Consider the following 11,566-nt stretch of genomic DNA (forward strand, 5'->3'; position numbering starts at 1 on the left):
AATTTTTTTACTCTCGGGCGTCGCTATAAGCGTCTCTATATAAGGTTCTACAACGTCGCTATAAGCGTTGCTATAGAAGGACTGCAATCGCCGCTATAACTGTCGATATATGCATCGCTACATAGTGACGTATATAGCGACTTCTATAGTGACATTCCCGTAGCGATGCTTTTAGCGACAGCGGGGAGTATAAAAACCTAATGTATTTCCGTTGGTAAAAACGTCACAAGTGCACATAACCTCTTCTAGTGCACCCTTAATTACGTTTTTCCCTAATCAATATAGGGAGATAAAGTGAGAGAGTTGACCACTCTCTCACTTTCCTCTCCACTAACCCAGTGTGTTGTGCAGCTTCTCCTTCTTCCCCAATTCCCCCTTACACACTCTCCCTTGCTAGTGCACCTACGCACCTACGCACACAGGCATCCGAATGCATGCGTATCCATCTGTAAGGATTGCCTCCGTGAGAGGAAAAAAAATGTTCCTCCTGAGGTAGCTATATTTTGGATTTACCTTTGATAGAGGGGGAAATAAGAGAATATTGGAAAACTTAAGCTTGGGAAAACAATGGGTTGGATGGTGTGCCCAATGATTTTTCTCCCTGTACCAAGATGATGGTTCGGCAAGAATCCCTGGCACATGGAGCCCTCTCCCCCTCAATAAATGATGGGGTCAAACTTATTCATAAAAAAGACTCAAGGAGGAGGAGTCTACTAACTAGAGGCCCTTTAAATGTCTGAATTCTATGTATAAGATGTTCTCTCTATCATTAGATAGAAGACTAAGTTCTTTGATGGATCAATTTATTCTTAAAGAGCAAAAAGGTTTCATAAAGGGCAGGTTCATATTGGATACTATCATCTCACTAAGGGAACGAATGGATTATACTGAAGAGTCAAATCAGGATTACATTTTTAAAAAAAATTGATTTTGATGAGGCATATGAAAGAATCGAATGGGATTTTGTGCTTCAGAGTCTGCATGACATGGGTTTGGGCAGGAAATTTATTAGTTTTTCTCATTTACTATTTGAAAATGCATCTACTAGAGCTCCTATTAATGGGTCTTTAACTAAATCCATTTAGTTGTGCAAGTCCGTAAGGTAGGATACCTCTTATCTCCCTTGCTATATGCTATTTCTTCTGATGCTTTGGGTTGGTTAGTCAAGGATTTCCTCCAGAAAGGTCTCTTGCAGGGAATCAATATTGAAGGTTCTATTGAATAGCTTTTTCTTCAACAGTTTGCAGATGGCACCAATGCTTTTTGTTAGAACCAATAAACTATGTTGGGGGTTTTGGAAATGCTTAAACCTTTTTTGTCTGGCCAATGGATCTATTATTAACCATACAAAAACGGGCTCAAGATCATCTAATGGGAGCTGTCATGACATTGTTTCTCAAGCTGAATGTAAGCCTATTGTGGAAGGTCAAGTCTTCAGATTGTTGGGTATACCCATGGGATTCAAGGTGACATTCAACCAAAGATGGGGCTGGGTGTTCGATAAGTTCAAAAAGAAATTATTTTCTTGGCATAATCACCAACTTAACCTATCTACAAGAGTTTTTGTCTTAAATCATTTTTGGTAGCCTCATTGGTTTATTTTTTGTCTTGATGGATGCCTTCACAGTTCTAAGCTGGAGGTTTGGGCATCCTCAACATTCAACAACTTTCCTTTAACACAGCTGGTAAATGGATCATGAGGGTTGACTTTTCCACAGATTTTTGGGCTTTATTGATATTCCAGATTAAGGATTGCAAGGCCTAGACAGGTCCCTCGCGGAGTTCACTAAAGTATATGTAACATAGCACGTGAGTTCAATAGAAGGGATTTTATATTATTGTAACATAACATGTGTACATAAGGCCTATAGGGGTTACTTTTAATCCATTTTAGTGAACGTACGTGATATAGGAAAATTTTACATAGTGAACATCCCGAGATAGGTCTCTCCGTGGAAGAGATTTTAACATCTAATGATAACTTTACCCCAAAGGGCTCTTAAATTGTTTACAGATTCTAGAAAGCATGGAACGTCAAAAAATGTAGCTAGTCTCCTATAAAAGCCTAGGCAGAAACTCTCTCCTTTTGTATGTAAGACTCCATTTTGCTTAGGTGGATGGCTAAAGCTAATAACTGAGCCACTGTCAGCTCTCTAGGAGGGCTCATAAAAGTTTTAGAGTAGGATTGAGATGCTGGAAATATGTATTTAAGGATGGAATGTGGCTATTAATCAATAGTTTGCAATATCTCAAGGATGTGCTACAGTAGTACTGCACAGAGTGCCGCTATTCAGATCTAGTTGTAGAGTTGTTGTAAGAGGCATCCTCCCTCCCTTCTTAAAGTTTGCTCCAACTTTTATTTTCACAAGGGGGAGACAGAGAAAATGTGCCCCACTTTGGTATCCAAGCTTAACAGGAAGTGGAACCTTGGTTGGAATGGGAAACATTGGTCTTATAGTGTATATGGGTATATTTTTTGTCCATAAAATAGAGCTATCTGATGTGGATTATTTACATCAAGCACTGTGGATAGGTGTCAAAGCTAAGCAGATTGGCATCTCTGATGGTTTGTGCCAAATGTGTAAAGTACATGAAGAATCTTTGTCCCACTTATTCATCAATTGTAAATTCATAGCAAGGCTGAACTCCTCAGAACATGTTCTTTCACCCATCCAAAATCACTTGGAGATCTATTCTGTTGGTTGAATGTAGCTTCAGTGATATCCCACTCTAGACATGCATCAAAGGGTCCTTCCTTTGGCACATTTGTCTTGAAAGAAACAAGGCTATTTTTGGAACCCCTTTCTCTGCTTCTGTTGTTCCTTATCCCACAATTTCTAGAAAGTTATGGCAGAGATGGCTAGTTTAATTCAAGAGGCATCAATCAATTGATGCCAAGCTAATGCAAAAATGTCTCAGGTGGCAAAGATGGAGGGCTGTTATTTGGCTTTTTATGATCCTATTAGATTACAATCCATTAAAATTTATCTTTACTGTTGTAACTTCCTTGATGTTTTTTCTTTTTGGCCATTCCTCTCATGGCCAGGCTAGCCCTTGTCCATCCTTAGAGGCATTTGTATACTTCACTGTTTTATAATCTAATCTTTATTGTTCTCTCTCTCTCTCTCTCTCAAAAAAAGTGTAGATCACTCATATCCAAGTTGTACTCGGCCTCTAGATTCATAATGAGAGACATGTTAATGTCTAAGTCTCCCTTTGTAAGGGATATATCCACCCCTCCCTGTAGGTGCTTGTATCTTTGTCATTTTCTCAGAAATTTAAATTTTCACCTTCCTCTAAAAACCAAAAAAAACTTTGAGACAAACTCTTTCCAGCATGGAATATAACTTTAAGGTCAAATCTACAATATGTCTATCTTTAAACCCCCTTTTTTGGACAGGGCTGCGGGTCATGAGTGGTACGGCCCTCTGCAAAGGTCTCACGTCTCAAAAATCCTGAAGCCATCGCTGCACACTTACTACCTTCACAAGTATCGATACGCCTTATGTCTACTCACCCCCCTCCCCTTTTGGGGGGGGAGGAACATGGAACTTCAAGAGGCACTAAGAAACGGCCTTGTGTCGGTGGCTCCAAAGGAGCATACCTCTGAACACAGACCTGGGGGACCAATGTCTGCAGGCATGCTTGCTGCTAACCCCTTATCTCAAGTCATAAATCAACCTCCAGTGGAAGGTCCAAACTCACAGCGCCCGATGGATCTCAATGCCTGGTAAGCTCAAGGTGGACTTTTAAACTCTCACCCCTTCTCATATGCTGCAGTGGCAAGACTGTCTACGTCAACCATACTGAGGCCTGTCATTCATGACTTTGCACGCCCTACTGTCGAGAACGCGAGGACCTCAGGTATCCCTCTCTTTTCTCAGTTTCAAGGAATGCTTAATAACCCTAATATTCAACAAGGCCATGAGGATACTGTGGGCCTTGGACGTTTGCCCCCTCAATCCATAGACCTAGCCCCTGAGTTTGTAGCCCCCAGTGTGGTTAACAAAGGCCCAGCAGAGGAGCATCCCTCTCATTTTGAGCAAGATAACCCTGAGTCCGACCAAGAAGGAAACCCCAATTGCATGGAAGGAGAACCATATGCAGATGGGGTCACCATCCCTGTTAAAGACTTGGAGCTATGGCATAATCAGCTGCAGGACAGGGTAGTCATAGCTATGTGCCATGGTGGTAGACCCTCTCTAGAAACATTAAGAACCTGGATAGCACAGCAATGGACTAATAGGAACATAAAAGTCACGCAGGTGCAATATTTGCCTAACAACTATTATCTCATGTTCTGTGAGGACCGGAAATCCGCCCTGCAGATCGTCAGTCAAGGCCAATGGATAATTAGAAATACGCCTATGTCTGTATTTAACTGGTACCTGGGGTTTGACCCTAGGGGACCTAAATCCACCAAATCTTTAGTTTGGGTTGACTTTCCTGATTTACCTATTGAGTTGTACCCTTGGCTCAAAAATATAGGAGAATGTGTAGGGAAAGTTCTAGGACAAAGATCCAGAGGTGGTATCAATCCCAAATGGGACCCACAACTGCTAATAGAAGCTGATCTCAACTCTGAGTTAAAAGGGTACATTCCTATAAAAGATTCCTCAGGTAAATCCGTACACTTGCAAAGAGTTTCCTACAAGAATCTGCCGAATGCTTGCTTTCATTGTCTGAAACAAGGTCACTTTATTAAAGACTGTCCTGAATTGAAGCCTCAAGAGAATCCGGAGGATGACCCTGCAAATAAGGAAGAAAGTTCCAACCTGTCCATAAAGAAATTTTGTCAAGAATAATAGAAATGCTAAATTCTCAACCTCTAGGAACAGGAACAACTTCAGTCCTCTGCTGGTTGATGTGTTTGATCCTTTTTATTATGATGTGGATGATGACACTGATCAGCAGGTAGAGACTAAAGAAAACTTGCAAGAAGACTCTCAGCCACTCATGGGTAAAAGATCTACTCAAGACCAACCAATAACAATTGACCCTGAGGAAGATGAAACAACACTTGCAGGGTTAAAGGACAAGGAAGTTAGGATGGCACCTCTTGATAGTCCTTTGCATCAAACTAGAGGTCTATCATCAAATTCCTCATCAGATTCAGAGGGAGAGTCTATCGCAAACTCCCAGCTGCACCCTGGAAACAAAGGTAAAGAGGACCATTCTTTTGAAAAACAGTTGGAGTTACAAGACCAAGCTCTCAAATCCCAACTTGCAGAAACCCTAGAGCAATCAGCGGATATTCTCATGACCCAAGCTGAGGAGGAGAGGCTACCCCTACTTGCTGTTTTCAAATCCAAGAGGAAAAAGGAATCTTCTAAAGATCCCACCAGAATCTCAGTCTCTATGCCCAAACCTCCTAAAAACAGCAAAAAATGAAATGTCCTAAGCTGAAAGTAATCAGTTATAATTGCAAGGGGTTTACTGACCCTGCTAGACCCATGGCTATCAAGAAGTGGCTTCTGGATAACTGCTTATGTCCAGACATTCTTTCTTTGCAGGAACTCAAAGCTCAAGGCTCTGCTTTTCTCACTAACCTAAAGAGATTAGGTACACAATATAATTGGTACCACATAGACCATGATGCAAGAAGAGGGGGTGCATCTATTGGTTTAAATACAAAGCTTGCAGGTTTTTTGTCTGGGCATAATTGTTCTCCAACTCAACAATGGGCTTCAATATCCTTGTCTGCCCCTTTTAATTTTACTCTGGTCAACGTGTATGCATCTAACTCAATCTCTGATAGATGCAGGTTATGGTCAGAACTAACATCTCTGTCACAATCTCTAATGATCAGAGGTGACTTCAATATGGTGGAGAACATTAATGATAGATGGCACCTAAAAGGTCAAACTGTAAGTGGAACAAAGAAGAAATGATGGGAAGAATTGCTTGGAAGTCACAACCTAATGGATTTTCTATTGAATCAGGTCTAACCTGGTCTAATAAGCAGATTGGTGAGTGTTACAGGGCAGCAAGGCTGGATAGAGCATATATGTCTGCATGGCTTGTGCAGGAGCACTGGCAGATTACCAGTAAGACTCACCCTTCTCTCTTTCTCTCTGATCATCTTCCCCTTGTTCTAGATTTGGACAGAAGTGAATATAACTACAAAGCAGGTTGGCCTCATGTGGATAAATCTCTTTTCAAGCTAGAGATAGTTAAGAACAAAGTTGAAACCATATTCAATTTGCTCACTCCTCTTCTTCCTTCAAAGCTTGGGACCATGCCACAACCCTCACCCTTAAGGCTTTAACTGACTTCAAGTCTATGGCTAGAGAGACTAGAAAAAAGAGAAGAATGATGATAGTAGACAAAATTTCTCAGCTTGAGAAAAATCTAGCTCTAGACAGTCACCCCTCTTCAGAGATCTTGGCCCTCAAGGAAGATCTTAGACAGGAAGAGCTCCTTCTGGCTAATAATGCCCTTGCTTGGACTAGAACTTTTTGGGCAGGAAAAGTGGATAGACCCACAAAACATATGTTTGACCTTCTTAAAAAAAAGAAGGCCAAGGATTTTTTACCTCCTTTGAAGGATAGAAGGGGGAAACCAGCTGAATCACATAAGCAGAATTGTCCACAGCTCACACTTTTTTTTTTTGAAGTGTTCTCTAAGCCCCCCTCAAGAGGGGACAACATTACACAAGCTAGAGTAAAAAGTGCTCTTCTGAGAAAGAAAACTGTTACACCTGCTATGGCTCAACAACTTGATTAGCCCCTTTCTGAAGGGGAGCTTAGAGACACCATCAGACATTTTAGTAAGGACAAATCTCCTGGCATAGATGGTTTGCCAAATAAGTTCTATGTAAAATTTCAGGACTTCCTAATTCCTCACATCATGCTAGTCTGGCAAGAAGCTTTTAGAGTAGGAGCTCTTCCTTCTAGATCTACCACTGGAGTTGTTAAACTTATACATAAGAGAGGCGATAGAGATGACCTGTCTAACTGGAGACCAATCACTTGTCTGACTTCTCTATACAAAGTCTACTCTCAGTCTTTAGCTAGAAGGCTCAGTCCTCTTATGGATCAGATTATACTAAAGGAGCAGAAGGGATTTATAAAGGGAAGATATATTCTGGATGCTATTATCACTTTATGGAAGGCAATGGAGCATGCAGAAAATATAGACCAGAACTACATCTTCTTCAAGATTGACTTTGACAAGGTTTATGCTAGGATGGAATGGGATTTTATTCTTCAGTCTTTGCATGATGTAGGCTGTGGCAAAAAGTTCATCAAATATGTTCATATTCTTCTAGCAAATGCTATTGCCAGAGTGGCAATCAATGGTCAGCTAACAGAGAACATCTATCTCTCTTGCTCCATTAGACAGGGATGTCCTTTAGCACCTTTACTGTATGCTATCATCTCTGATGCTATTGGTTGGTTGGTTAGACATTGCATGGATATAGGGCAGATCAAAGGAATCCACATTACCATCACCACTCAGCACCTCTGTCCTCAGCAATTTGCTGATGACACCAATGCAATCTTGGCTAATGATTTGACTTCTATACAGGCATTCTAGGACTGTCTCAACACTTTTTTCCTGGCTAGTGGATCAGTGATAAATCACCACAAAACTGGTTTCAAGTGTATGGATGGGACTACCCCCAGCTTTGTTGTGGATGCAGGATGTAAGGAAATCAGAGATGGTGAGGTATTCAGATTGTTTGGGATCCTAATGGGGCTCCAGGTTACTCTTACTCAAAGATTTGAATGGACTTAGCAAATTTAGGACCGAGATTTTCAGGTGGCAGGGTATGCAAGGCTCTTTCTCTTCAAGGGTTTTTGTTCTTAATCATTATATACTATCTTCTATTACTTACTTCTTGTGCTGCTGGAAACTAACCAAATCCCAACTCAATAAGATCATACAACTTGCAAGGAGATTCTTGTGGGGAGGGACAAATGATTTCAATAAAATAGCTAAAGTAAGCTAATCCACCTCCTGCCTACCTAAAGAACATGGTGGACTAGGGATTTTAAACATTGTTTTGTAGGCTCAAAAGTTAGTAGCAAAGTGGATCTACAGAGCAGCAAGTTCTGAAGATTATTGGGCACTTCTCATTAAGAGAAATATTCAGAATTTCTCACTGCAGCAATTCCCTGCATGGCAAGATCTCAACCTAAGGGAGGTTATCTGCACACACTGTCCAGTCAAACCTAAGGGGTCCTATCTGATCAAGAGCATGTGGCAGTCCTGGATGGAGCTAAAACATAGATCCCCTCTGCCTACATCTTTGACTACTAACTATCACTTCTGGTTACAGGATTCAATATGGATTGGTCACATGGCTGCCATACATAAGCGGAAACTAAAGAAGGGCTCATATAGCCTTCAAGAAGGGCATCAGATCTTGAAGGATGTATACAAGGAAGGTCAGTGGCTCAACTCTAACTCTCTGATGCTTGAGTTTGGTGTTTCCAGGTTAGTAGCTGATGAGGTCCAGACCATAATTGAGAAGATGCTGAAGGCAGTGACAATCAGCTCTAAGCCTTGCTCTAAAGCTCAATCTCTGAAGGGGATTGCCAAGTTAATATACAATCAGATGTGTGCAAGAGGTGATATGCCAGTGGGCCTCAAGCAAAAGCTCAACATTAGGTGGAAGCTCAATTGGAGTAAAAAGCAATGGCAATATAGGTTTAAATGTATCTAGGCCTTTCCACAGGCCATAAAAATCAGCTTCTTGCTCTGGCTTATTCGACACAGAGCTTTATGGATTGGTTCAACAACAAAGAGATTTTTGAAGCTTAATGGAATCTGCTCAAGATGTCAGCAGGGAGAGGAGACACTTGAACATCTTTTCTTCTCCTGCCCTTTCAATGCAACCAGCTTGCAGGTTATCCAGTGACAGGATATCAACATTTGACAATTCTTCTATTACAGCCAACAACCTGCTATTGGGCTTGGCTAAAGGGCTGGACATTGCCCTATGGAATATCTGGAGGGCAACTTATATTTGGCATTTATGGATAGCTAGGAATGAGGCCCAATTCCAGGGCAGACTCTCAGACCCAAGCTTCTCTCTGCAACAGGAAATTCAGAGGATAAATAAGTATGTAGTGGATATGATGAAGGATGCTTTTCCAGGCCCTCTCTCAAGTGTCTTCAAGGAAGTCAGATGGCAACAATGGTCAGCCATCCTCTTCCAATTGTATTCAGGACCTAGACTCAGGATGATTAACTGTTACTAACTGTTAGCTAACTATTTTCTGAGGGTGCTCAATCCCTACTGTTGGGCTATGTAACAGTTTATGCTTTGTTTCTTTATAAATTTATCACCTTTCTCCAAAAAAAAAATTAAAAAATATATATATATATATGTGTGTCTATTTTTAACCATGAGGAGCCCTTGTTTAACTTCAGTACGAGTTCTCATTAAAGGTTATTTTGAGGGCGCACACTTGTGGGGACATGTAGCAACGACACTTTAGGAAGGTTGCTGCTGAACATTTTGTTTGAGGTGGTCACATTAAAACTGGTGTTGGTGCAAAGCTGGTGAAGAAGTAAAGAGATGGCACATGGATTGATGCTGTACACCATAAATGTTATTCGTGAATTGTGAACGTGTGGCGGAGGGCAAAGTCCAAAGGCCCAGCCCACAAATCCACGATATTCACACTGAAAGGAAAGCGCCATTTTAAGGTAGCTAGTGAAGGCAAGGGAAAAGCTCATCAGTTGCGTCTGCATGTGCGAGTAGCGACGGGAGAGTAAGCGAATGGGCCATGGGATTGGCCGAGGAAGCAGGGCCCAGCAGCAATGAGCTCACCATCGAGAGAGGGAGAACGCCCTGGTTGTAGCTGCCCGCGGTAGAGAGACATTTACAACTGAAGTGTGACAGCACGATCTGCTGCCGGTGGGGGCCCGGGGAACTATGAGCGTCTCCCTCTTGGGCCCTGGGGCGGGGTCCGAGAGAGAGTGATAGAGAGCGAGAGAGAGGGCCCCGGGAGAGGCGTAGAGGTAGATATAATAAGAGCAGAGGCAGTAAAGCTGCAGTGGTGCAGAAGAGCTGCAGCAGAAAAATATGGCTTCCCTGCCCATGCAAGCTCTACTCTCATGGCTGCTGCTGTTGCTGCTTGCAAGCAGCGTGCAGGCAAACTACTACGGCGGCGGATCGAGCCCCGTGACCAAGCCGCCAGAGTACAAGGCACCCAAGGAGAAGGCCCCTGAGTACAAGCCGCCCGTATACAAGGCGCCCAAGGAGAAATCCCCTGTGTACAAGCCTCCGATGGAGAAGCCTCCGATGGAGAAACCTCCGATGGAGAAGCCGCCGATGGAGAAGCCTCCGATGGAGAAGCCGCCTATGGAGAAACCTCCGATGGAGAAGCCGCCGATGGAGAAGCCCCCGATGGAGAAGCCGCCTATGGAGAAACCTCCGATGGAGAAGCCGCCGATGGAGAAGCCTCCGATGGAGAAGCCCCCAGTGTACAAACCCCCGGTGGAGAAGCCACCTGTGTACAAACCCCCTTTCTACAAGCCCGGCCCCTACTACAAGCACCCCTCCTTCCCTAAGTTCAAATTCCCAAAATTCACCATTCCTAAGTTCAAGCTGCCTAAGTTTAAGCTACCCAAGTTTAAGCTGCCCTCGTACAAGCCCAGCTATCCCAAATACAAGTACCCCCACTAGGAAATCCCCAGCTCTGATCGCTCGCACTTACAACGACTGCCTCCCATCCCCTCGCCTCAACCGCCACCAGCTCCTGTATTATCCTCCCTTCCGGCTTTGCTACTATTTCAACTATTCTTTATAACGTGGTCATATTTTACTTTATCCGTCCAAAATAGTTGTGTGTCTACTCCCATGATCCGCTGATCCGAGGTCGACTCTTCTGTGTCATGTATATTATCTTATCGTCGACATGCACACGGTTTGCTGTCTCGACTAGTCGTATGATCAATTAACCATATTTAGCATTGTATCACGTACACCTTGATGTAGAGTCTCCAGGAATGAATTGAAATATCTATTCATTGTCGTAGCGATTGCCTTCTTTTGCATGCATTTTGGCTGCTATCACAGGATCGGTAGATTAAAAATACAACGTGCTGTGTGACTTTAAGAGCCTGGAAAGGGTGCCTACCGGCGGGATTGCCCCGTGCGTGCAAGTCGAGCAGACATTAACTACGTCCTTATTACTTCAAGCTTGTCGATTAATGGGTGTATTGTATTTCGGTAACCTTCTGGACTTTTTTCTTGTTGGTGATCCTACCATTTGAGTTGATGATACCTGCAATGCTATTGCAATCGTCACGGTGGAATTACACTCGTAAAGCCGCCACATGTTCGTTTTGATCATACTGTGTGAAAATTAGTACTCAGGTCAAAAGAATCACAACTTCACCTTGTAGTGTTGATCATACTTGAAGTAACATTTTGTTACATGGTAAATTATGTACGTAGCTACATACACCATTAAATCTTGATGAAAAGCTATCAGAAACTTCGGGGTGAAGAATAGTAAAATTCCACCTTACCTAATGTGCCTGGGATCGGAATTGAAGGGTAATTTGGGATGAAGAACAATAGTCTCACTTTATAATTATATCTAAA

At 42.5% G+C, this 11,566-nt stretch overlaps 1 protein-coding gene across 1 annotated transcript; it reads left to right on the forward strand.

Moving 5' to 3' along the window:
- Positions 1-10,002: 10,002 nt before the first annotated feature.
- LOC147434877 (uncharacterized) lies at positions 10,003-10,994 on the forward strand. The gene has a single exon (XM_086491276.1). It carries the CDS (start codon positions 10,040-10,042, stop codon positions 10,640-10,642), a length of 603 nt encoding a protein of 200 aa, XP_086347402.1. The 5' UTR covers positions 10,003-10,039; the 3' UTR covers positions 10,643-10,994.
- The last annotated feature ends 572 nt before the right edge of the window (positions 10,995-11,566 follow it).

Source organism: Adiantum capillus-veneris, chromosome 19, assembly GCF_014529385.1.
Source record: "Adiantum capillus-veneris isolate H3 chromosome 19, ASM1452938v2, whole genome shotgun sequence".
Lineage (NCBI taxonomy): Eukaryota > Viridiplantae > Streptophyta > Polypodiopsida > Polypodiales > Pteridaceae > Adiantum > Adiantum capillus-veneris.